The 25,313-nt window shown below is 51.4% G+C and overlaps 1 protein-coding gene across 2 annotated transcripts in view; it reads right to left on the reverse strand.

Moving 5' to 3' along the window:
- Positions 1-25,313, reverse strand: part of RBPMS (RNA binding protein, mRNA processing factor) — a 181,907-nt gene that overhangs the window by 5,610 nt on the left and 150,984 nt on the right. Inside the window, exons 6-8 of one of the 2 annotated variants that reach the window (XR_012914675.1) lie at positions 24,342-24,472; positions 10,320-10,389; positions 1,612-1,715 (exon numbers count right to left, since the gene is read on the reverse strand). Coding sequence is in view for 1 of the 2 variants with exons in the window: in XM_012784141.3 (XP_012639595.1) it covers positions 21,636-21,767; positions 24,342-24,472 (263 nt within the window). In the remaining variant the exon portion in view is untranslated. Of the gene's footprint in view, positions 1-1,611; positions 1,716-10,319; positions 10,390-21,526; positions 21,768-24,341; positions 24,473-25,313 lie in introns of those variants that run through there. The other variant, XM_012784141.3, reaches the window with a different exon arrangement.

Genomic DNA, 25,313 nt, shown 5'->3' on the forward strand with positions numbered 1-25,313 from the left:
CAAATCAGTATTGTGTCTTTTAAGAAAGTTTTCCTGAGTGATGGTGAGAGTAGGAATGCCATGGGCATTACTATTAAGAGTGGTAAGGCCGGGCGCGGTGGCTCACGCCTGTAATCCTAGCTCTCTGGGAGGCCGAGGCGGGCGGATTGCTCGAGGTCAGGAGTTCGAAACCAGCCTGAGCAAGAGCGAGACCCCGTCTCTACTATAAATAGAAATAAATTAATTGGCCAACTAATATATACAAAAAATTAGCCGGGCATGGTGGCACATGCCTGTAGTCCCAGCTACTTGGGAGGCTGAGGCAGGAGGATCCCTTGAGCCCAGTAGTTTGAGGTTGCTGTGAGCTAGGCTGACGCCACGGCACTCACTCTAGCCTGGGCAACAAAGCGAGACTCTGTCTCAAAAAAATAAAATAAAAATAAAATAAAATAAAGAGTGGTGACAAAAGGAAAATATAAAAATTAGAAGGCTATGGGACTAGTGGGATAACTACTAGCTGTCGTCGGTGATGTGGAAAAACGTCACCTGTTGATAAGTTTACAAGAAACGAGGTCAGCGGGAAAAGTAGCCACAGTGCAGGCAGCTGTGCCTCCCAATAAGCACTGAAAGCGACTGTCGTGGGCATGAAAGGACTGAAGCCCCCAGATGGGGCGATGACCTCCATGGCCAGAACCGCCTGGTCCTCTGTCCCCAGCGGGAATCTGCCTTCCGCCCTGACTCGTCTTGTTCCCAGGCCCCTCATGAGGCTGCCACCAGCCTGGCCTGCCACTCCTGCCACTCTCAGCCACGCTTTTCCGAGACTCAGAAGCCCCTCTGTGTCTGGCACGCAAGTCACCTCTGTGAACGCTGTGATTTTTTTTTTTAAAGACCGTACTCACTGCCAGATGTCCCCCCGTGAGCAGTGACAGCTGACAGGACAGACAGATCGCCAACATCGCTGCCTACCCGGACAGCCCCGCAGAATTCGCTGAGACTCCTATGTGACCCCGTCACGCCCAGGGGTGGTTATCCTATTTCTGAAGACGCTCATAAAAACGTCCCTGAACCATCAAGAAAGGGCTTATCATTGCATTAATAAGAGAGGGGCAATACACTACATCTGAAATAGATTTCCAACAAAATGGTGATTCCCAAAAAAGGCTGAGGGGCTCAGTGGGAAAAATTCCATTTCAGTGAAATTCCCTTAGGTGGACTCACGTCGTGACCCTAACGAAATAAGCAGCTGTTAATGGCACCAGCTCTCCCCAAGACAGTCATGGTGAGGAATAAAATACTAGGGGTGACCGTGCCTTAACACTCAGCAGTTATCCCCACTATGCAATATATACATGGAACAGAATTGAACTTGTACCCCCTAAATCTATTAATATGTTTTAAAAAGGGAAAAACAGACAAAACTTACCAGTTGCTACGCTGGGACAACCTGCGCTAAAGAGACCACGGATAACAAAGGCCACCGTTCAGAGCCCCCCGAGAGGCGCCAGCACCCAGATTGCTGGCCTGGCCTCAGGTGTGACGCTCCTGACCCCCACGCTGAGTGACACTGCCACGCCCCACCCAGGACGAGCTGCCCCTCCGGGCGGCTTGTTCAGTGCTGACTCTGGAACTCACCGGCACGCTCCAGTTTTGCAGAACAGCCGGAGAACAGGAGCCACCGTTGAAGATTGCATTAATACCCACAAGACAGATTGCAGCCGCCATCACACACCTGGGACCTGGGACGAGAAAGAGATCACCCGTTAATGGGGCACAGAAGCCTCCAGCCCCGCTGGCCTCCTGCAGGGGTTGCCTGTTCGGAGGGCAAAGAGCTGACCGTGCAAAAGCCAAGGCCACCAAAGTCCTCTGCTGCTGAGCTGAGGACAAGCCGCCACTTCGGAACGATCTTACATCAGGGGCATAGAAAGCTCTCAGCCAGGGAAATGAACTTAGGACTTGGGGGAACAAGTGAGAGGAAGCTCTCGGGGTCCAGGGAGGAAGGATATCTGAGACAAGCACGCTGTGGGACATCTTCACCAAGGGTGAGTGTCACACCTGTGGCAGAGGCAGCTGCCAGGCCCAGCAAGCAGGGACTCTGCAAACATGTTCCCACGGTCACATCCCAAGGACCGCGGCCTTACACACTGAGGACCGTCCAGAAGCCCTGCCGAGGTATGGCACGGGACCTGAGGCCCCTAACAGAGAAAGATCCAGAAACATAAGAACTGTGTCCACCCAAGGCCATGGGAGCCCTGTGCTATCGTCAGGTGTGCTAATGACTAAACGTTGCTCCCAGCACTTCCTAGAAAACAAAACTGCAAGAAAACACACTTGTGAACACATCCTGCCATGCCCTAAGGTCTTAGAATTTTACAATATGAAGACCCAGCAAATAATCCATTTGTAGTATTTGTCCTGTGGGCATGGCTGCCTCTGAGCCAGCTGGTTTTTACCAGAATTCCTGGTACCAAGGAAACAGGCCCAACTCTGTGCATGTGGATGCCAATGGCCCTCACCCCTACTACCATTTCTAGAATTTTCCTTCTTGCAGACAGAGAGACCGTCTCTGGCACGCAGGGCTTTGTGACCACGAGTGCTTAACATGCTGCTGCAAACCATCGCGTTCCCCAGAAACAAGTCCCTAGTTCGGCGGACACAGCAGGCTGCCCCTTCCGAGGGGGACCCCCGGCCCCCCCAGGCTGGCCCGACCCGATCCGGCAAGGGGCGCCACTGCCCCTGCTGAAACCGCCTCCCCGCGGCCGAGCCTGGAGGAGAGACCTCTCTCCTCGGAATGAGGGGAGAACATGTTTTCCCTGGAATTTCACTATAAACACATTAAAGATGAGTAGATATGATTCTAGTTTCCTGGTAAAAGTTATTTGAGGACAAGAAAACAAATATTCATCTTTGCACAAATGAAAGCTATCAGCTCACATAACTCCCGGCCCTCACTGCACTTGCCAATAGCACAGGAGGGAAGGACGGAGGGAGCGTGGCCTGGGGCAGGGGCACCCGGCTGCACTTTTAAGGACACCTGTCATTTAAGAAGTCACACTGGTTCCTCTTGGCCACTGGGCTTAAGCTAGCCAGTATGACTCGCACTGATTAAGAATACTGGAACCCGCACTGTCACCCCGTGTTTCTAGGAGTAGAGTGTTTTATCCCAACTGCTCTTTGCATATCAGCAACTGTTCTAGTTGATCGCCACCAACTACGGCGGCAGCGACAATTGTCTGCACACCAGGACGCGCCTGGCGGGCAGTGAGAACGCACGAACCAGACTATTCTAGAGACCCCATGAGCCGAGTCCCAAAGAGAACACTGAATTCCAAACTTCATGCTTCGGACGCTCCATGTTCCGCCAAGCAGGGCAGATGCTAGACTCGGAGGCTTGGGGCAGAGGCTCCTGGAGGTGGCCCTGACCTAGTTGCTCCCAGGAGCTGTGGAGCAATGGACTCAACGTCCTGGTCGTGGTGTGTGGCCACCCTCTTTGAACTTCTTCCAGGGACCAGGCAGGTGCGGATGCTCAGGGCCGCTGAGGAACTCCAGCCAGACTCAGGGAAATAGATCCTGGGCACAAGCGGGAGGGGAGGAACGCCAGCTTTTACTGCATTTGGTTGTCGCAACGGTCTTGGTTTGGGGGGAGCTCAGTGAGTGCCGTGCTGGCAGGAAACGGCCAGAAGGAACGCACGCCAAGGCACCTGGCAGGTGCAAAGGGACTTCAGCCTGTCGTAACTCACACGGGGACCGTGACAGACCCAGGGGCTTGCAGGATTCATTCTGCTCAATGGAAAAACAGAAACCTCTTGGAAAAAGGTGACCACACACCCGGGGCTCAACTGCACTGCCGCCTGGGCCATCTCGTCCCCAGACTCCTTAAAACCTCACCCGAGCCAAGCCCGCTGCGCTTCAAGGCCATTTACTTAGATTTGGCAAACGCAGAGGCAGGAGGAAGATCAGAGGGGTTAAATTATTTTCTGGACTTCACCGAAGTGGGGTCTGTTCTGGCAAAGAAACCTCACGTGAATCTGGCTAAGCTTTAGGTCCCTTCTCAGGGTGACCCAGCTGCGCTGCTACCTTGTGTAAAACACAAGTGCCTGTCACCCGGGGCCCTGTCCTCTCACCTTTATTATTTTCCCGTAACACTTATCGCCACCTGACCGATTGTTTATTATTCTGTCACCTGTAGCTGTTCGTGGAATCTTTATCGTGGTAATAACCTCAGGTGAGGTGTAGGGACCTTGATTCATAGAAGGAGAATGGCAAATGAGTCCAAGTGCCGCCCTGGTTTCTGGGCACGCTGCAGCGCGACACGGGGGTCTCCCCTAGGGAGATTGCAGGGTGACTGCAGGTGCCACAGCAGCTGTCCGGGCTGCACAGAGACCCTGCACCCCTCCCTCCCTGGACACCGGCACCTGGGGCTCCCGTGAGGACAATTCTTTGCTCACAGCCTAGGACAGGACAGGCCGTTCCTCCCAAAACAAAATGTAAGGAACAAAGAGCTCCCCAATCCAACCGTGCTCTCTTGCCATTTCCTTCTCTAATCCGGTGAGGCTGTCACTGCGTGTGCTTATAATTTCCATGCTGTGGTCCTGGTCCCTGGCCAGGGACATTTCATGAGTTCTTAAAGAAGAACACTTCCCCACACCTCCCCAACTCCTGTTCTTCCCTTTTATAAAATGCTTAACTGTATCCGGTAATGAGAGCTACAGGTAGCTCTCGTTACCTGTAAAAAGCGACAAAAACTCACTCTTGCTCTCAGTCTGTTTGGGAAGCTGATCGTGTTTTCTCATCACCCTGTATTCTGGGGACCTCTGCCACACGCTGACCATTAGCAAAAGGCTAGTGACGTGAAGATTCAGCCCGATGGATTGAAGACCAGCCACCAGGCAAGATGCCGAGCAAATGACAAGCCCAGTAGCACCCGTCTCCCTCCGACTGCCACTCCCTGGTGGCTTTACTTGTGCCACCGACGACAGTGAGCAAACGCTTGCCTGCAGCAGGTGATCCGGGGGCATCATGAGCAGCGACCGTCCTTTCTCTGTCACAACCTGTCCACAACGCATTGCCCTTGGACCTGAAACTCCTTGGGGGTATGAGCCTGGTTTGCCCCCCCCCCATTTTTCTATCTTGCACACAACAGACACGACAAACGTATATTTAAAGAATAAAGCACTAGCCAGGCTCGGTGGCTCACGCCTGTAATCCTAGCACTCGGGGAGGTAGAGGTAGGCAGATTGCTAGAAGTCAGGAGTTTGAAACCAGCCTAAGCAAGAGCGAGACCCAGTCTCTATTATAAATAGAAAGAAATTAATCGGCCAATTAAAAACATATAGAAAAAATTAGCCGGGCATGGTGGCGCATGCCTGTAGTCCCAGCTACTCGGGAGGCTGAGGCAGGAGGATCGCTTGAATCCAGGAGATTGAGGTTGCTGTGAGCTAGGCTGACGCCATAGCACTCAATCTAGCCTGGGTGACAGAGTAAGACTCTGTCTCAAAAAAAAAAAAAAGCACTTATTTACATTTCTGGTCTGGTTCCTGATTTCTGTTTAGCATTAAGAAGTCAAAGTGGGCCTGGCGAGGTGGCTCACGCCTGTAATCCCAGCACTCTGGGAGGCAGAGGCGGGAGGATTGCTCGAGGTCAGGAGTTTGAAACCAGCCTGAGCAAGAGAGAGAACCCGTCTCTACTATAAATAGAAAGAAATTAATTGGCCAACTAATATATATACAGAAAAAATTAGCCGGGCATGGTGGCCTGTAGTCCCAGCTACTCGGGAGGCTGAGGCAGCAGAATCGCTTGAGCCCAGGAGTTTGAGGTTGCTGTGAGCTAGGCTGACGCCACGGCACTCACTCTAGCCTGGGCAACAAAGCGAGACTGTCTCAAAAAAAAAAAAAAAAAAGTCAAAGTGATAAGTTAAAAGTCCTCCAAGGCCCTGGAGACAGCAGGCCGTGACTGCTGGGGTTTGGAAGGACGGGACGGTGCTCCACGACGTCAGGCAACAGCCAGTCTGCACTCGGGTCACTGGTCTGATGCCACACCTATGCTGGCCCCCTCCTCCCACGCAGGGAGGGGCTGACGGGTGGGAGAGCAAGCCCCTCCAGGGAATGGGGCAGGGCCACAGGGCCAGGAGCGCTGTGGGTGGCACCTGTCTTGCAGTTGGCCTTTGCGAGAGACGCATCGTGGTCTGAGTGTTCATGTCGGCGCAGCACACCCGGTTCCAAATCCAGCTTACATTTCCCTATGATTACGTCGCTTGGATCATCATCCCGTCTTGGAAAGGACTTGATGCAAGAGACTGGAAGGAGCTGGTCCCACTGCAGATGGGACGCCAGCCTGGACCCCCAGTGTGACGGGGCACTGTCACCACACTCCTTCCTCGCCACCCACCTGGCCCCGAGTCTGGCTCACGGCCCACACGTAGCTTAGAACGAATAATTCCTCCATGGGAGACATGACATGTCTTCATTCAGCCCGTATACGGTTTTATAGCCGCATTTCTTTTTTTTTTTTTTTTTGAGACAGAGTCTCGCTTTGTTGCCCAGGCTAGAGTGAGTGCCGTGGCGTCAGCCTAGCTCACAGCAACCTCAAACTCCTGGCTCAAGCGATCCTCCTGCCTCAGCCTCCCAAGTAGCCGGGACTACAGGCATTGCGCCACCATGCCCGGCTAATTTTTTTTTATATATATTAGTTGGCCAATTAATTTCTTTCTATTTATAGTAGAGACGGGGTCTCGCTCTTGCTCAGGCTGGTTTCGAACTCCTGACCTCGAGCAATCCGCCCGCCTCGGCCTCCCAGAGAGCTAGGATTACAGGCGTGAGCCACCGCGCCCGGCCAATAGCCGCATTTCTTAAAGGGGACAAATTGCCAGTCCTCCTTTGGTAGCTAGCTCTGCCGCTACAGCTCTGGCCCATGGCTCTGCGCAGAGTGACAATTTGGAAATGATCAGGTGGGCTGGCACAAGCAAAGCCCAGGATCTTTTTCACTGGAACTCGTGTGATGCTTAATCACGGGTATCTGCTCTTTGGCCTATATAATTTAAAAAAATTTAAAAAAGGCCTTCCCTTAAGTCCTCCGCCAACATCTTTACCAACTGAAATTGCCAAACTGCAGGTCTCCTCTCACCGGGCTTGACTCTCCGACAGAGCTGACGTGACACAGCAGCTGAGAGCAGTGACTTGACGGGCCCCTGGGGGGGCTGCCTGTGTCACCTGCCCCTTCCGGCCTCTCCCTTCTCTCCACGGGCTGCGACACTTGTCTTTAGGTGACCTGTGAGGTTTTGTGCTCAGTAACCTCTCTTCAGATTTCACTGACACGCTCAGCTTTTGCTGAATGCCAGGTCTACATTTCAAGCCATGAACTTGTTCATGGGCTTCCGCATTTCCAGTTTTGTAATTCTAGACACCACTAGGATACCCTGCCAGTTTCTGAAAACTGAGAGATAGACGCGTGGCCATGGAAAAGACAGGTGCGCACAGCACGGCCCTTCTGGAGTCGTAGGGCAGGGCTGGACCAATGTCACCAAGGTGATGGAGGAGCCAAACGATTAAGGCTTTGGGATCTGCAGTGTAACTTTCAAAATGAATTCTGGGGGCCAGGCGTAGTGGCTCCCGCCTGTCATCCTAGCACCCTGGGAGGCCCAGGCAAGTCAGGAGTTTAAGACCAGCCTGTAACAAGAACAAGACCCTGTGTCTACTAAAAATACAAAAAATTAGCCAAGTGTTGGCTGGGCACGGTGGCTCACGCCTGTAATCCTAGCTCTCTGGGATGGGAGGCCGAGGCAGGCGGATTGCTCGAGATCAGGAGTTCGAAACCAGCCTGAGCAAGAGCGAGACCCCGTCTCTACTATAAATAGAAAGACATCAATTGGCCAACTAATATATATATAGAAAAAATTAGCCGGGCATGGTGGCGCATGCCTGTAGTCCCAGCTACTGGGGAGGCTGAGGCAGGAGGATTGCCTGAGCCCAGAAGTTTGAGGTTGCTGTGAGCTAGGCTGACGCCACGGCACTCACTCTAGCCTGGGCAACAAAGTGAGACTCTGTCTCAAAAAAAAAAAAAAAAAAAAAAAAAAAAAAAAAAATTAGCCAGGCATGGTGGTGCACACCTGTAGTCCCAGCTATCCAGGAGGCTGAGGCAAGAGGATCATGTGAGCCCAGGAGTTTGAGGGTACAGTGAGCTATGATGATGCCACAGTGCTCTAACTGGGGTGACAGAGTAAGATTCTGTCTCAAAAAGAAACTTTAATTATGAGTATATGAATACAGAGCATGGACTTACGAAACCCTGGACTTAAGAGACCCAAAAACATATCTTAAAGCTTGAAAACAGTTATTTTCAGGGGCAAAAAGGATCTTTCCTAAAAAGCAAACTTTCAGATTTCACAAAAAAGTAAAATATTTTAAAAGAACAGTTTTCTCTATCATGGATTCTCCTAAGAAAGGATATTTAAAATGCAACCGCCATTTCCTAACGCTATCATTTCATTTAAAAAGGTTCCTGAACACACACAAACATAACTTCAGAATACGAGACAAATACAAATAGCTGAAAGAATCTACTACACTCTCCTGATTTATTTCCAAATCATTACTGATGAACGAGAACTATCACTGATGAACACTCTTCCCAGGATCTATACATAAGGGAGCCACGGGTTTAGTTTCTGGCTAAGAGGTTAAGGTACCGTTTTTTCCAAAGCATGCTTTACGTAAAACATTAGTTTCCTTAGATTCTGTAGAAAAAGGATCCCCTGGTCTCAAATAAGCTTGAGAACTGCTGTATACTAGAACTTCCTCCTTGAAAATTCATGATGTTCCTATTGTAATAAAGGCTCCGAGAATCTTTCGGTAGAGAATTTGACTCTGTTTGATCCTGGGAGAATTTGCATACTCTGCCTACAATTATCCCTGAAGACTGGTATTATTGGGCCACACTCAGAAATATGCTGGGTTGGGGGAAGAACAGGTATAGTTCTAGTTTATTGACGTTGATGTCTTAAAGCACAGAAATGCAGGCCCATTGCCACCAGCAGAGAAAGAGACTTGAATAGCCAGGTCACGCTGACCGGCCACTCTGATCATCTTGGGGGATTTTCTGATGCTCTGTCGCCCATTACGAACCTTTCTCCTACTTGGTGAGGCCCTTCCTTTGAGAACGAAGAAGGCATCCTGGTCTAGGACCAGAGCTCATCTAGAAGTGCCGACCTGCCCCGTGGGGAGAACTTTAGTAAATCAAGTCCACACTCAGCAGTCCCTCCAGATCTTGAAGATGACCTGAGCCACCAACTGAGACTTCAGATCAACAGGGTAACTGGCCTGTGGAAAATAAATCCCAGGACCTTAAAAAAAAATCTTATTCTATGCTCTTTTTCCTCTTCACTAAGAAGGCACTGACCTGCACAAGGCCAGCTCTAGTGTCTAACCACTGCTTCAATCCTTCCTTTGTGAAATGTCTAAACCATGTCTCCATTTAAGGAAAATCGAGGCTGGGCGAGGTGGCTCACGCCTCTAATCCTCGCACTCTGGGAGGCCGAGGCGGAAGGCTTGCTCGAAGTCAGGAGTTCAAGACCAGCCTGAGCAAGAGTGAGACCCTGTTTCTACTAAAAATAGACAGAAATTAGCTGGATAACTAAAAATATATAGAAATAAGTAACCGGGCATGGTGGCGCATGCCTGTAGTCCCAGCTACTTGGGAGGCTGAGGCAGGAGGATCGCTTGAGCCCAGGACTTTGAGGTTGCTGTGAGCTAGGCTGACGCCACGGGACTCTAGCCCAATCAACAGAGTGAGACTCTGTCTCAAAAAAATCTCATGGATAGCAGACTGGAAACAGAACACAGCCTTCAGTACAGAAATCAGATATTCCAGAAAGATTAGAACTTGGGCTATGACACAAGCAGGGAAATTAATTTTCATAAATTTCTGAAACTCCCATAATAGACGACTATGTAAATTAGTGGATGACCCATGCCTGTCACTCGAGGGTTTGTTTGATGCTGGCAGCAGGTGAACTATAGCTATGGAATGATACTTTCGGACACTTGTTCTAGAAACACTAGCGCTGCCTGCTTGTTTGTGACGTGGGAAGGGCAGGTACTGGTTTCTTAAGTCAGACCCAGGGAGTATCACCCAGTCCCCCCTTCTCCTTCAATCCCAGGTGACAATCTTCCCTTGGAAGAGATGCACTGTTTGTGGCTCTTCACGTGAGCTTAACAAAGACGGACGGTCACAGGCCGGGCAGGCGGTGCGGGGGAGGGGAGGACGAGAGCTACGCTCAGAGCAGCCCTACGTGCCCGACACCCGCGAGGTGGCGACACGTGCGCCGCGTGGGGAAAGCCAGTACTCACATAGTATTCAGCAGAACTGACGGGACTTCCAGCCCTGAGAAGTAGCCTCGGAGGGAGGGAGCCAGCGCATCTGGAAAGACATGTGGGGAGGAGACTGTGAGCTGGGGTCTTCATTCCTCCCGGAGGGTCCCGTGTCCCGTGTCGCTGCCTTTTCCCCCGCTGTTCCGAGACAGCGCCCACTCACGCTGGCTGCAGAGCCGCAGAGCAGGGTCCCACGAGGCCTGTCACACACCCTCACGACTACGAGAGCCATAGTCTCAGGACAGCACCCAGCGCCCGAGGTGCCACCAACTGCCCTGCTCTTGTCCTCTATGAAGTGAACAAAGCCAGCCTGGGGCTAAAGGCTGTCCCCGTGAATTCATGTTCCCACACTGACTTAGCGGTGACCAGGCTGGTGACCAGGCTGCCTAACGGTTTTCTGAGCAGGGTGGGGAAGCAAGTCTGCTTTGGCGGGGAAGGGAACAGTTCATGACCCCATGTCACCAGTGGCCTGGTGGGGACCTGAGATTCTGTTCCTACTCTGCAGGGCGTGACTCCTTGGCACTGTGGGGTCCGGCTCTCCACACCCCCTGCTGCGGGGAGGGGCCTGCGGGCTGTGGCAAGGAGCCGCGCACGGGTGACACCGGCAGCCTGGCATCTCCCATGAGGTGGTCAAAGCGGACGGCCAGCCCCAAACACAAACGGGTGGAGCACCACTTTGTCCACTTGGCTGGATACCCCAGGTCCTATGCCAAGGAAAATGTGAAAAACCAAACAAAAGGGCAAGTGAACTGTGTCTTTAAGAGACGTCCATCTACTGGAAATGTCACTTTCGCCCCTAAGCCTCAGGGTAGAGACAGGGCGGAGGAGGGGACTCTGAGGCGACCCTGTAGAACCCCGAGCGCTGGAGGGAGTGACGAAAACCTCCCACCGAACTGTACCATTTTACAGGTGAGGAAATCAAGGGAGGTCTGGGCATTCTGAATGACCGTCGTCACCGAGCCCGGTGGGGTCAGGCCCGGGTCACAGTCCAGGACAGGACTCCACGACATCCCCCAGCCTGATTCTAAAAGTTGCGACATCCAGATATTGGGCTACAGTGAGCCGACATAGGACCCTGGACTTTCTGCCCCGATTCACACACAGAAGCCCTTGAGGTTGTCCTTGTACCCCATGGCCCTCCTCACAGAGTGGCCATTTCCTCCCTGGCTGTCACAGCAGGGACCTCGACCCACCTGGGCCAGAGGTGTGTGGCCTCACTTAATTGGGAACTGGGTGCCTTTTATTTTATTTTTGAGACAGGGTCTTGCTTTGTTGCCCAGGCTAGAGTGAGTGCCATGGTGTCAGCCTAGCTCACAGCAACCTCAAACTCCTGGGCTCAGCCTCCCAAGTAGCTGGGACTACAGGCATGCGCCACCATGCCCGGCTAATTTTTTCTACATATTTTTAGTTGGCCAGCTAATTTCCTTCTATTTATAGTAGAGGTGGGGTCTCGCCACTGCTCAGGCTGGTCTGGAACTCCTGACCTTGAGCGATCCTCCCGCCTCGGCCTCCCAGAGTGCTAGGATTACAGGCCCGGCCAGAACTGGGTGCTTAACAGGCCTGAGGACACAGGCTGAGCTTCCGCCCACACCGGGAGTCCTCCCAGGGAACGTCTCAGGCCACCTCTGGCCAGGTCACGTCTCCTCTGGCCGCCACTTGAGACACTGCCAGCCTCAGACGGCCAGCCCGAGTGAGGCCACCGCGCCGTAAGAGGGCGAAGCTGCATTCCTTGGAAGCCACCGGCTGGTACCAAAGCTCATTTCAGGCAGGGCCAGAGATCTGCGGCTGGTCCACACTGCTTTGGAGATCGAGTAAATGCAGGACCCGGGAAAGAGAAGAAAGAGGGGAAGATGCAGGGGTGGGGAGGGAGGGGAAGGAAGAGTCAAGGGAAGAAGGGGGGAGAAGACAGAGACACGAAGAAAAAACTCATACCTACCCATGGCTCATGGCTTTGTGCATCTGAATCCACTTGCTCACTAAGCAAAGAGCAGAGCTGGCGCTGCCTTCCTGGGACAGGTGGGGACGGACGGGGCAGGGGCACAGGGCACCCGAGGCGGGTGGGGGGCTGGGCACCTAGACACACGGAAGGGGACGGGTCTGTGTGCACCGGGGGTCAGTGTGGAGCGCGGTGGTGGACGGTGCTCTTGCCTGGGTGCGGGCCGGGCCACCAGCCCCAAAAACGAGGCCACAGAGACACAGGGAGGAGGAGGAGGAGGAGGAGGGTGGGCTGCCCGGGGAGGAGAGGCGCAGAGTGGGTGGCATGGTTCTGCTTCGGTGCAGGTGACCGCGAGAAGGAAGCCCGTCCCCTCCCTCCCCAGCCTGTCTGACCACCTCTCTTGCCCGCAGGCCGCTCCACCCACTCGGCCCTGGCGCTCACACGTGCTCACAGCGCCAGGGACACGTGTCCTCGGGCTCCTGTCCGCCTGGCCTGGCAACACTGCTGGGTGACAGAGGGTGGAGTCCAAGCTGGGAGTGGGCCACAGTAAGCTGCGCTCGGCCGATCCGACGGTAGCAGGTTATCAGAACTTACTAACACCAGTGTCACCAAAGTTGGTCAACAACGCCCCCACTGCTAATTTGACTGGCTAAAACAAAACAAAACACTAAAAAAAAGCCCGGCGTGGTGGCTCAGGCCTGTAATCCTAGCGCTCTGGGAGGCCGAGGCGGGCGGATCGCTCAAGGTCAGGAGTTCGAGACCAGCCTGAGCAAGAGCAAGACCCTGTTCTCTACTAAAAATAAAAAGTAATTAATTGGCCAACTAAAAATATATAGAAAAAATTAGCCAAGCATGGTGGCACACGCCTGTAGTCCAAGCTACTTGGGAGGCTGAGGCAGGAGGATCGCTTGAGGTCAGGAGTTTGAGACCAGCCTGAGTAAGAGTGAGACCCCGTCTCTACTTAAAAATAGAAAAATTAGCCGGGCATGGTGGCACACGCCTGTAGTCCAAGCTACTTGGGAGGCTGAGGCAGGAGGATTGCTTGAGGTCAGGAGTTTGAGACCAGCCTGAGTAAGAGTGAGACCCCGTCTCTACTTAAAAATAGAAAAATTAGCCGGGCATGGTGGTGCATGCCTGTAGTCCCAGCTACTTGGGAGGCTGAGGCAGGAGGATCGCTTGAGCCCAGGAGTTGGAGGTTGCTGTGACCTAGGCTGATGCCACGGCACTCTAGCCTGGACAACAGAGTGAGACTGTCTCAAATAAAAAAGAAAAGAAAACCACAACAACAACAAAAACAAAAAACACTAAAAAAAAAGAAAAAAGAATAAACAGAGGAGGCTGTGCTCAGCAGAGGACTGAGGGGTGTAGTGAGGAGGCTGTCCCCAGAGTGGATGTGGTTTGGGGGGGAGGACAGCCAGACCCCCAAATCCATCACCCCTGGGCCTTGCGGCTTGGAAGCCCCGTGCTTGCCAAGAGCGGGGACTCTTCCCGCCACCGCAGCCCACGGACACCCAAGGCTGTGCCCACTGTCCAGCAGACGGCAGGGCCCCTCACAGCGCCAAACTGGGGGTTCCTTGTAGCTGGCCAGGGCAAACCGCTGTTTGGGGGGTAAGGAGAAGGTTCCCCCTCATTCATCATTCGGGCTGGGATTCCCTGGGGGCTCCCACAGTTCCCACGTGCAGCTCCTTGCCACCTCCAGTTCAGCAGGGGTTCGAGGCTACTCGTTTGAATCAAGTGAAAGTGGCCTTCCACGTAAGGCAGTGGCCTTTGACACCTCTTCATCCTGTCTGCAGAAAAATGCAGGTGTGCGCTCACACCCCCTCACAATCTGGCATACAGTCCCAGGAATTCTGAAGAGCCTGTAAAAACTCTAACACGGTATATTTAACCCAAAGGGACCCTGATGTTTAGTCTGTGCTAATAAGAGGGGACTTCACACAGATTGTGTCGTCTAAGTGAGCTGGCAACACGAGAGACCCTGGGAATCTTCTCTTCTAGAACTTACTAACAGTTATTACTACTACAGTTCGCTAATAGTAAGACACTGTTATTATTAATGAGCTCTAGTGGAGATTTGGGGATTTTACCATCACACTTCTTTCAAGGATGCTCTCTGAAAGTGCAGTGTCCCTGCAGGGGTGACCCTGCCAGTCCCCAACACCTTGCCATGGAGGACATCAGATACCCAGAAAAATAACTCGGAATGCAAAAATAAAACGGAATGCTAGAGAAAGTAGTTAAGTATCCGTGAAAACAACTTCCATCCTCTTCCATTTATAGATGAGAAAAACTATGACCTGGAGGATTAAAATACACACAGAATTTGTTCCCAATACTGCTGCCAAGGACAGAAAGACCTCGACTGGTCGTTAGGGTGGAGCCCCCACCTGACCCCCCAGCCCGTGCACGGTGGTCTAGGCGGCACGGGACAAAACGGTGGAGCACATCTTATTTGCACAGTGCCGTCCCCATTCTAGTGACTGAATCCCATTATCGTCCTTGCCCTTAGACACAGCCACGACACGTGCCTGGCAGCCACGTGACCAGTAATGGTCACTATTTTTAGTAAATACCCTTTGGTTTGTCTCTTTTCTTCCGTGCAAATTAAAGAGGTAAGTCTAGATGAGTGGTTCTCAAAGTGTGGGCCCTGGCCCGTCCCATCAGCACCCCCCGGGACCCTGTGAGACATGGGGACACTCTAGGGTCGGGGCCCATCTGCTTTTTAACAAGCCCTCCAGGTGACTGGCATGCACACGCACAAGTCGGGGAGACACGCTCTTAAGTAAGGTTTCCAGAAATACGGTGGGAAGACGACTCATCTAGAAGTGCTCTACAGTCAAGTAAGTTTGGGAGACACGCACAGCTGATGTCCCTTCAGCAGCCTGTTGACACATATCAGCACATTAAAGGCTCTGAGAAGTCCCGAAATTAAGAAACCTATGAGACCTGATCTAGCCCTGGATTTCCCAAGTTTATCTGACTGCAGAAATCTTTTTATTATGTAACAACTATCAATACCTGTGGGTGTCGCAAAATGTTGGTCTGGCAGGCCCCTCCCGGCAGTGAATCTGACAGTCTGCGGTGTGCCCCTACATACTATCCAGGCTTCCAGCTCTTAAAGAAACTAATCAGAGCTGGAAGATCACCAAACTGGCTGGTGCTGAGATTTTCTCTGAACTTTTCCTAACACAGATGCTAAACACGAATACTGATCTCCCCAGCACTATATTCACAACTAAGCTATCCCTCTGCGAACACGATGGTTAAAAACAGTCAATTTCAACTGATCATGTGAACGACAGAATGTTCCCTCCAATGAATGGATTCATTGGTTTCTAAGGCATGGATATTCTCAGGCAAGTTCTACCACTTTCTCCCAAACAGGGCCCTAAATATACCCTGCCCCAACTCTGAGCCAACTGCAGCGACCACTCACACCCTGATTTATTGCCATCAACGCTGCCCGGCTCACTCCAGACCTCAGGATCCACTTGTGAGTAGCATCACCAAATAAAGCGAGTCGGGCCCTACAGCAAGCTTTGTCAAAGCCAGCCAGGTTGAGGCCGAGTTGGCAAGACCCAAGCATATCTGGTTCAAGAAACTCCAAACACACCAAATAGGCTGGAGCGATGATTTATGACACAAAAAGATCACCCTCTTTATAACACGAATTACAGGGTTCTTTTAAACAGCACCCCTTCTCCATTCCTAATAAGGCACCCACCCAAACCAGAAGAACGCTTCAGAAACTTCTCTGCTGCATGCAATGAGGACCACCGTGTGACAGACACTCCTGTCCCCGTCACCTCCCGGAAGTGGTGGCCCATACTCATGGCTCAGCAGACAGAGGGCACAAAACACAGCTCTCTTCACTGCTTGTCTCGCATGTGACACTCCTTGCCTAGGGCAATTAAACAAGCCGGTATCATCTAGGCAAAATGTCCAGATTTATGTGACCGGGTCTAATGCCATCTCACCCAGCCCAACTCCTGCAGAAGAAACAGGCAAGGAAGAAATAGGCATTGCTGAGGTCCCAGCCTGGGCAGGCACAAGGTCTAGACCCCAAGAGCAAGGTCGACCGTGAACCCCTCCTGCCAAGTCCGATCAAGGCTGGGTGTAATTAAACACAAACCTGCAGGGTGGAATGTTCTCTCTGGAGCTTTTAAACACTCGCTCCCTGTCTGTCCTGAGCACAACCCAGGCTCTTGCTTCCAAAGAGGCATGCGAAATGTGCTCAGACATCTCAGAAGTTCTTCAAGACGCCACTCCGGTTAAGGGCACCCAAGCGCGTAACACCCTGTGTCAGATTAAGTCCACAGTGGTTGCTTGTCATCCATATTTAATTTTGTCAGCCTGTTAATTTTTAACTCTGTTTGCTATCAAGGGCCATTAGAGGTCCCCGGGAGCTGAGCTCAGTGAAGCGAGCGGAACTCCGTGGCAGAACGCACGAAGCTTGCAGTTGGGGCGTCCCACTTTCCCATCCTGTCGCCGGGTTCTGGCGTCCCCCACTGGCAGCACAAATCCTGAATAAAACATGATCCCATTTGGAGTTGAGTTTCCTTTCTGCCCGTCACAACTGGTTTTCTTCAAGGAAAAAAGTTCACTTTCTCCTTTTATCAAGGCTTCGTTTGGTAATTCCAAAGTTTCTCTGCAGCCTTGGTTTTGTTTGCAAAGCACTTCTAAATGGCATAGTTTCGGAAGGAATCTGGGTGCCCAAGCCCAGGGAAAGAGGCCAAGAATCCTGGATGGCCGGCTGACCCAACTACAGCCAACGTCTCGGTACATGCCACAAGCCACAGGCCATTCCTGCCCAGGTTCCAGCTGCTTCTCTCATTTACCAAAGAAGAAAGCTTGGGCACCCCGCTTGTCCGGATCCTGGTCTTGAGTCCTGTGTCTTAAGCACTTCTGAAGCTTCTACAGAAGGTTCAGGAAGGTCTGGGCCAGGCCAGATCAAGTTCTGACAAGGGAAGGTGGCGGAAGAGCTGTTGTAATAGTAACTACTCCTCTAGGCCAAGCATCTGACTCTTTCGTGCAAAATAACTTCAAGAAATAGGTGTTTATTCTTTGAATTTATAGATGGGGAAACTGAGGCTCAGTGAGGTTAAAGATTAAAAAAAAAAAAAAAAAAACCTGCTTAAAAATCCCAAATTTAGCAGAGTGGGGGAAAACCCATTAAAATCTTGCTTGATTTTAGGCCGGGCGCGGTGGCTCACGCCTGTAATCCTAGCTCTCTGGGAGGCCGAGGCGGGCGGATTGCTCAAGGTCAGGAGTTCAAAACCAGCCTGAGCGAGACCCCGTCTCTACCATAAAAATAGAAAGAATTTAATTGGCCAACTAATATATATAATATAAAAATTAGCCGGGCATGGTGGCTCGTGCCTGTAGTCCCAGCTACTCGGGAGGCTGAGGCAGGAGGATTGCTTGAGCCCAGGAGATTGAGGTTGCTGTGAGCCAGGCTGACGCCACGGCACTCACTCTAGCCTAGGCAAGAAAGCGAGACTCTGTCTCAAAAAAAAAAAAAAAAATCTTGCTTGATTTTAAAACACCAATTAGGTGCCAGGCCCTTTGTGTCCCTGTAAAGGACACAAGTTTTAATCCCAAGAGGAGGTGAGCTCACAGACGGTACTTACAAGATGCGACTCGCTGAGACTCAGCTAATAAGGTCAGGTGAGAACATGAGCAGGATCTTGCAGGCGTCCTCAAACTACCAGGCCACCTAGCACGTTTATCCGGGCCTCCAGGTGTTTTGGCCACCGCTGCCTGTCCTGCTTAGCAGCCCACTCGTCCCGGGCCCACAGTGCGCACTCTCCAACGGTCTGAGGGACAGTGAACTGGCCCCTAGTTTAAACAGTTTGAGGACCCCTGCTCTAAGGGGTTTGGCCCTACACAGAGGACAAAATGGAACACGCTTAAGAAACCTGGAGAACACGGTACCAGATGAGTAATGCCACCGCGCCCAGCTGAGGCCCACTCTGAGCTATTTTCCCAATCCTGGCAATAATACCGGGATTTCTAGGAAGTCCCTTTGAGATCAGTGACCCTGGCCAGAGCCACACACACTAGGGGGACTGACTCTGATTTCTAAACATCATTTGCTCCTAAACCTGCCCAGTATGGGAGATTTGGGCCTCAATAGCAGCAGCAGCAGCTCTGGCCAAAGGAATAACTACCCAAGCCCTCTGGATGGACGAATGAATGAATGAATGAATGAATGAATGAATGAATGATTGTGCACGGCTTCTGAACAGGCTGGTAAGGACACAGCCAGTGTATCTCCCACTGCCCTACTTAAAGGGCCAGTTCTGCAAATACCCAACAGCAGATGAAGGAGAGGGGCAGAGAGGGGCCTCCGGGAAAGTGTTTGCTTGGCCACCAGTGGGATCCCCGGGGGTTCCAGTCCCAGGACAAGGAAGCGAATTATCTCCCCAAAGCACGAGATGTAACTCGAAGGCCCGGACACGAGGCGGAGGGGAATCCTAGTGGAACGGCTATGGGAAGAAAGTGCCAGAGCGTCCTGGGAGGAGTGGGCCGGGTGACCTGTGGGTCTCTCTCTTCTCCGGTTTCTCAGACAGGAAAGCAAGATAAGGCGGCAGCTGGAAAGTTCAGGGCCAGCGGGCCGGGATGAAGCGACTCCCAAGGACCATTCCATCTCTCCGGGCTTGCGGCGGCTTCCCGATCTGCATGCACTTCCTGCCAGGGGGAGACAGGCTTTCTTCTGGAAGGCCTGGCCTGGGGGAAAAGCTCCTCCAGGGCCGGCACAAGCTGCAGAGACCACACTGGTTGCCACTGGGCACACGCTGTCACTTGGGGATGTAGGTGGCACTCAGCCACTTAAATGCCTCCTCTTGCTCTCTTGTCCTTTGAGCCTTCTTTCCAGCCTCTGGCTTTCCTTGGCCACAACCATGAGGACTCTGCAGCCCCCATTAGTGCCATCGAAGTGTGCTGCGTGTTTTATCTGTCGCTGCCTTGCGGGTAGGGTGGACTTAGTCCTGGGCTTTAATCTCCTTGTTTAAAATTGAAATGCTCCTTTTAAAAGGCCCCTGGGAAGGGCTGTTTGTTTTTTTTTAAAGCTAACATTTACTAATCCTTTATTATAATGCACGCCGGGCACTCTTAGAAGCCTTTTACATGAGGGATGATGAACCCCATTTTCCTGAAGCCCAGAGAGGTCAAGGAACTGGCTCCACCAGGGTTGCACAGCTCGCCAATGGCAGAGCCCACGTGTGGCCGGCTGCACCTTGGCGGTCTCCCGAAGGGACCAGCTCACAGGGCAGGCACAGACCTAGCCCACGGGAGCGGCTGAGGGAAGGTGACAGGGCTCCTGAGGATGGGGGAGGGCACGGTGCCATTTAGGGCCTGGGGCAGAACAGCCCAAAGGCCGCCTCTGCAGCCCTTCAAAGACCTCAGCGCTGGAGGACGACAACATACCTCTGGAAAACCCAGGCCTTCAAGTGCTAATGTGACCTGGGATTCACAGGAGCAAAGAGAGCTACAGTGTCCCCAATCTCCCCTTTTGGGGGAGGCCAGCAGGTGAGGTGTACAAGCCACTTCCCGGGGTCCCAGAGATGGCTTGCTCACGGGCTCCCCCTACAGGAGCAGCCGTTGCCATTACAGCACCGGCTCCTGCCTTCCACACTGGAGGGACAAGCTGAAGAATAGAGGGGTCCTTGTCACGTGGGTCCCATACGCACAGGGACGGGACACACAGCTGCGGTGCCACTGGGGACTTCCCTGAGAGTCCACACGTAGCCCTGGCGCTCCTCTCGCTCTAAGTACTTAACACACACCCCAAGCCAAACCAGGAGCCCTTGTGCCTTTGACCTCGGTGTTCTGTACAGGGCATAGTTAGGCACAAACGTGCTTAAGGAAACTTGTGTTTTTTTTTTAATTTTTTTTACAATCCAGTTCTTAGAAGTTGCACCCTGCTGAGGAGTAACTGCTTAAACACGGTAGCAGTGGGGTCAGTCCTGCAGTGTAGACGGTCCACACGCTACTTGGCCATCTTGCTCTCTGTGATCTGCCAGCCCCGTTTGCTTATGTCTCTTTTCCCATGGTCCATTTCTGTGTTTATTTTGGGTTTAACCTTTAAAAATTTTTCCAGTGTGTCACAAGGGACCTCCCCAGGGGCACGCAGGAAGGCTGTGGAATGATTGGGAAACTGTTTACATACAGGGATGTATAGCAGCCCGGAAGGGTTCTGAAAGAGCCACTGTCACTCGGGGACAGATGAGGCCTTTGACACAGAAGACAGGTAACCAGGACTTTCCTTCTCAGTCCTACTTACCTGCCAAAGTTTCTGCCCAACTCTGTAACTCCGACTCTAGTGCAGGGTAAATGCTGTTGTATTTCGAGAATGTAGCAAGGATGGCACATTTTCGAGACTTCCTCTCTGCCCCATCAGCAAAAAGACTAAATGCAAACAATGAACCCAGACTTACAAAGCCTGGAGGTGTGTGAATGTGAGGTGACAGGAACAGCCAGCTGTATGCTCTTCGGACTGTAACCTTCCTGAAAGCAATGGATGGAACCTTCTTCTCCTATCCACAGTGGCTTACGCAATGAACAGTATTTAGTAAATTTCAAATACCAATGACCTTGAAAATAAACCAGAAGATCACTTCGAAAAAGGTAATGACCTTCTTACAAATCAGATGTCTGCTGGACAGAGTTGCTCTTTCACTTCTAAAAATAAGGCAGTACTAGGGTTTACATACAGTCCTATTACCTTACCCGGTAATTTCTAAAAAGTTGGATTTGATGGCAAATAAGGATCTTCAATTTAGACCTGGGAAATCTGAAGGGGCACCAGACCACGCGGGAAGCTGGGGCAGGGCTAGACATGTGACTCCACTCCATTTCAATGACAGTTTCTGTCTCCTGGGTCTTCCTTCCTCTGGACCACAGTGGGCAGACTGGGAAACGCATCCACTGTTTGTTTCACGTGGGCCAGACACACCGTCCCTGCCGGAGCAAGATCTCCTGGTGGGTGACTGGTAGAGGCTGGAATGAGAATCTTCCAGAATGCGGTGCTTGCCGGCTCATCCGGGAGCCCAAGAAGAGAGAGGTGGCAGCATCGAGCCCTCGGCTCTGCAGTCTAGCTTCCCCCGGATGCTCTGAGTCTTTTCCTATGTAAGGTACACTTAGTGACAAGGGCCCACTTCTCCCAGAATCTCAGTCAGAGATCAACCACCTTACAGCTCCAACATGGCATCACCATGAAAACAAAAACGCTGCAGTCTGCTTGAGACCATTTTTGTTCTGATTAAAATTTTTATTGAAATCTCTCACACGTCGCCAAGAAATAGTTTTTGCAAAAGTAGGGGTGGGGGCAGGGGGGGGGAAGTAGCTAACGAACAGATTCAACATGGGAGCTCCCTCTGCTGGTCTGTAGGAGGTTGATATGTTACAAACACATTCCCAGAGACAAATCTAATTTGCTGGAGAAGTGGACAAAAGACAGGTGTGTTGGGCTTTGCCTCAGGAGAGAAACACTAGAAGAAAAAAAAAATCCATGTCTCAAAACAGAGCACAACATTGCTAAGGAAAGCAAAATTATTTCAAAAGCTTCTTCAAAGGACATTATAGAATTTCCGAAACAAAATCTGGAATTATCCACTAAGGGGAGATGTTCCATTTGGGCCCTCTCTGCTCTACGTCCGATTAATATTGTCTTAGGCCCTCTGGGTGAAGGTTAAGTGCGGATCCCCTTGTATTTTCCTCCAAGTCTCTTCTTACAGGCTTCCCATCTACTTAGAGAAGAAGGGTCCAAGTGGTCACTCTGGAGTGAGGCCTTTCCAAAATTCCATCAAAGAACAAGTCTTTGGGGAGCCAGCCCCCTCTGAGCAGAAAGAGCAAGGCCTGGGAGTCAGGTGTGGCCTGTTCTAGTCATGGTAGAGCCACTTGTGTTTTGGGTAACTCCATCTTCTCCGGTCTGTTTCCTCATCTGTAAAATGGGTCAGACCAGCTGATCTGTAAAAACTCTCCCAGTTCACCAACTCTATGATTCTCCTATTGGACAGACACATTTTAAACAACCACATTTGTTCATAAACTTTTAGGATACAGAGTCCAAGACTGCACTGGGATTAACTTCCGAAGAAGAAGTGGGGTTGAACACGTGGACCTCACTGATAGCAGATGAGAGTTCCACCAAATCTAGGACCGGTGTTGGCAGGGCCAGGTGGATTCCAGGTTGGGAAGTCTCAAGATCAAGGACGAACTCAACAGGGGGGAAGGCGCCAGTATGGGCAACGCACCCCATTTTAAGTCAAATGGCTGAGTCCATCTAGTCTTGGAACTGTCTCTCCTCATGTCTCCTTACAATGATACAGGCTTTCTAATCTCTTTAGACACTTTAGGTCCTTTTCCCACTGTATCCCCAGAATTACTTCTGAATTCATCCGTTACACGAATGAAGCAAGGGCGGATGTCATGGCCAAAAGCCACCATTGGCCTATCCTGTCTTGCCATGTCAGCTCTTGATGGTAAAAGGCTTTTTTGCTCATTAATCAAAGCCATGGACATTCAGAAGACTGTGCAAACTTGCACTGTTCCATGGTATTTATTAACAGTTGCCTTAATTAATTGCCAGCGTACCTGGGCATTCTAGCAAGAGGCGACAGGTCACCCAGTGATGGGGTGCGGAGAACAAAAGCGACACTTAGTCCATCCGTGTCATCTACAAATGATCCAAGTTACTTTCTGTGCCAAGTGTTCTCACCGCCGTCCCCAGTTTTTCTTGACTACTCTGGACTTTTCTCCCTCCTGCGCCCAACACGGAGGGCAATGGCTACCGGGCCCAGACGCCAGGGGTTTCTCTTTGTACTGTGACCGCCTGGTGCCTGAACAGGAGGGAGGGCAGCCCCAGGAAGCCGGGTCGCTAGTGCTCTCACTGGTAGCTCAGCCACAGAGAGGGAAACCATGTTCACCCAACAGTCCTGACCCTGCGGCTTTCGAGAACCTTCGCTGGGAGCTGTCTGCGGGGATCTTAGTCAACATAGTGAGCTCCGTACGACATAAAAGAGTTTTAAGTAAGAAGGACCAGTTTTCTGGGCAGCTGTTTGTCCCATCCAGCCTTGTAGATAAACATTAAGCAAAACGAACAAATGGAAACCCCACCTGTCCAGCCAATTTTTAAAAAATGAGGCTGAAGTGCACATGCATGAGACAAAGGATATCTACGTATGTACTTCCTACGTATTTGCTGCTGGTTATCCATCTTTGCAGGCCAAAGAATAAGTAGTTACCTCCAAAGGAGAATCTTTACACTGGCCGCTACACTGCCTGCACTAAAACCAAAGCTAAGCGAAACCTTTGCTCCGAGGGGAGAGGAAGCGTTAGTAGGTAGATAGTAATCTTGGTGGAGAAACAGGGAGTGTATTTATAAAACTCAGGCTATTCTTAACTAAGAAAGCAAGCTGGTCAGAACAGACTTGTTTACCTTGACCTGTAATTACAGCCTAGACATTACATTATACCTCCTTTCCTACATAGTTTCTTAAAAACGGAAGAAAGGAATCCTTAATCTTTCCTGTAACGTATGTAAGAAAATGCATGGTCTTCCCCCGGAAGCTTCCCCTGTTGGTCACTAGATTCTCACCGAACCCGAGAGCAGAAACTTCTCGATACACAGAAACACACAGAGACACACGTGACTCCCGTCACGGCTGCTGCATGCCTCCCTCCGCACGACAAGACACACACGTCTAACACTCTGGTGACAACTCTCTCTAGCTAGCTGGGAGCCCGGGGTGTGGGGTGGGGTGGGGCGGGAGGGTCCCCTTGCCCCAGTCTCTCGTGTGTGACATGACGGTGAGATCATTAAGGAAGAGAGAGGTGTCGATCTGGGGCAAACATCAGGCAGTGGGTGATGTCATTGCTGCTGTCAGACGATCCTCTTAAGTCCCGGAGGGGTGGCAGCTTGATTTAGAGGGGGGGTCATTAATGTCTCGAAGGTGGGTCTGGTTAGCTGGATAGGTGTTAGTCGTACGCTGTGCTCTGGGGGACCAGGTTCGGAAGGACCGGTGGAGGAGGGAGTGAAGTCGTGGGCGAAGGGCATAAATTACCTGGGCATGCAGTGAAGCGGGGTAGGTGAAAGGAGGAGGAGGTAGAGCAGGCGCTAACTCCGCTGGGTACAGAGGGTACGGGGCCCACACTTCAGGGCTACTGGGGTAAAGTGCAGGCACTGTGAGCTCATCTGCAAGAAAAGAATAAGGCGAGAGTTAGTAGGCATCAAACAGCTAGTTTCCAATCAGAAAACAAAACACCCAACAACCCCGAGCCCCGTTCAATGTCAGAAGTGACTCTCGTCCTTTTAACAACCTGTGATCTTTGGTCCCCCCCCAAATGCTATGCAAGGGAATAGATAATGCACAATTAAAAAAAAAAAAAAAAAAAAGCAACAAGCATTTGCTGCCTTGTCTGGCCTGCTGAGATCTCAGGCCTGGGCTCTAATTTGGACACTCTTGATGTCTTTCTCCAGCTGTGGCCAGGGAAAACCAAGAACAGTGGGAATTTCCTGCACAAAACCCAAAATGTGGGTCTCCGAGGAAAAGGGAAAGAACCGATAAAAGATATCCCCTGAGAATGCACCGCAGAGCCTTTGGGAGAGCAATGGCTTGATGGCAGGACTTCGACAGACCAGAAGAACTGCAAGACCTTCCTGCTTATTAGTATGATTACTGTTGACAAATCAATCATGAGCAAACATTTCCCATCCAGCCCAGAGAAGTACAGGCCAAACCCTGGGACCACAGGACATTTGAGATGTTAAAAATCCAGAGAATGAGATTGAAAAAGCTTTTAGTATCCTGATTAAAGTGGAATATGCAAACAAGAACATTTCGTTGCTGTTTATGTTTTCAGGGGTGGGGTGGGGGGAATAAGTTATGTCGCCAACTGCCCCGTCTCAATGTTTCTCGTGCGGCTCCAACTCCACCTAGGCCAAGCTGCAGTTTGCAAGAATGAAGGGCAAGCGCAGGGGCCGCCCCACGAATCAGGAAGCAATCCATTAACTGTAACAGCAAACACATGAGGGA

This window comes from Microcebus murinus, chromosome 24 (genome assembly GCF_040939455.1).
Source record: "Microcebus murinus isolate Inina chromosome 24, M.murinus_Inina_mat1.0, whole genome shotgun sequence".
In the NCBI taxonomy this organism is placed as follows: domain Eukaryota; kingdom Metazoa; phylum Chordata; class Mammalia; order Primates; family Cheirogaleidae; genus Microcebus; species Microcebus murinus.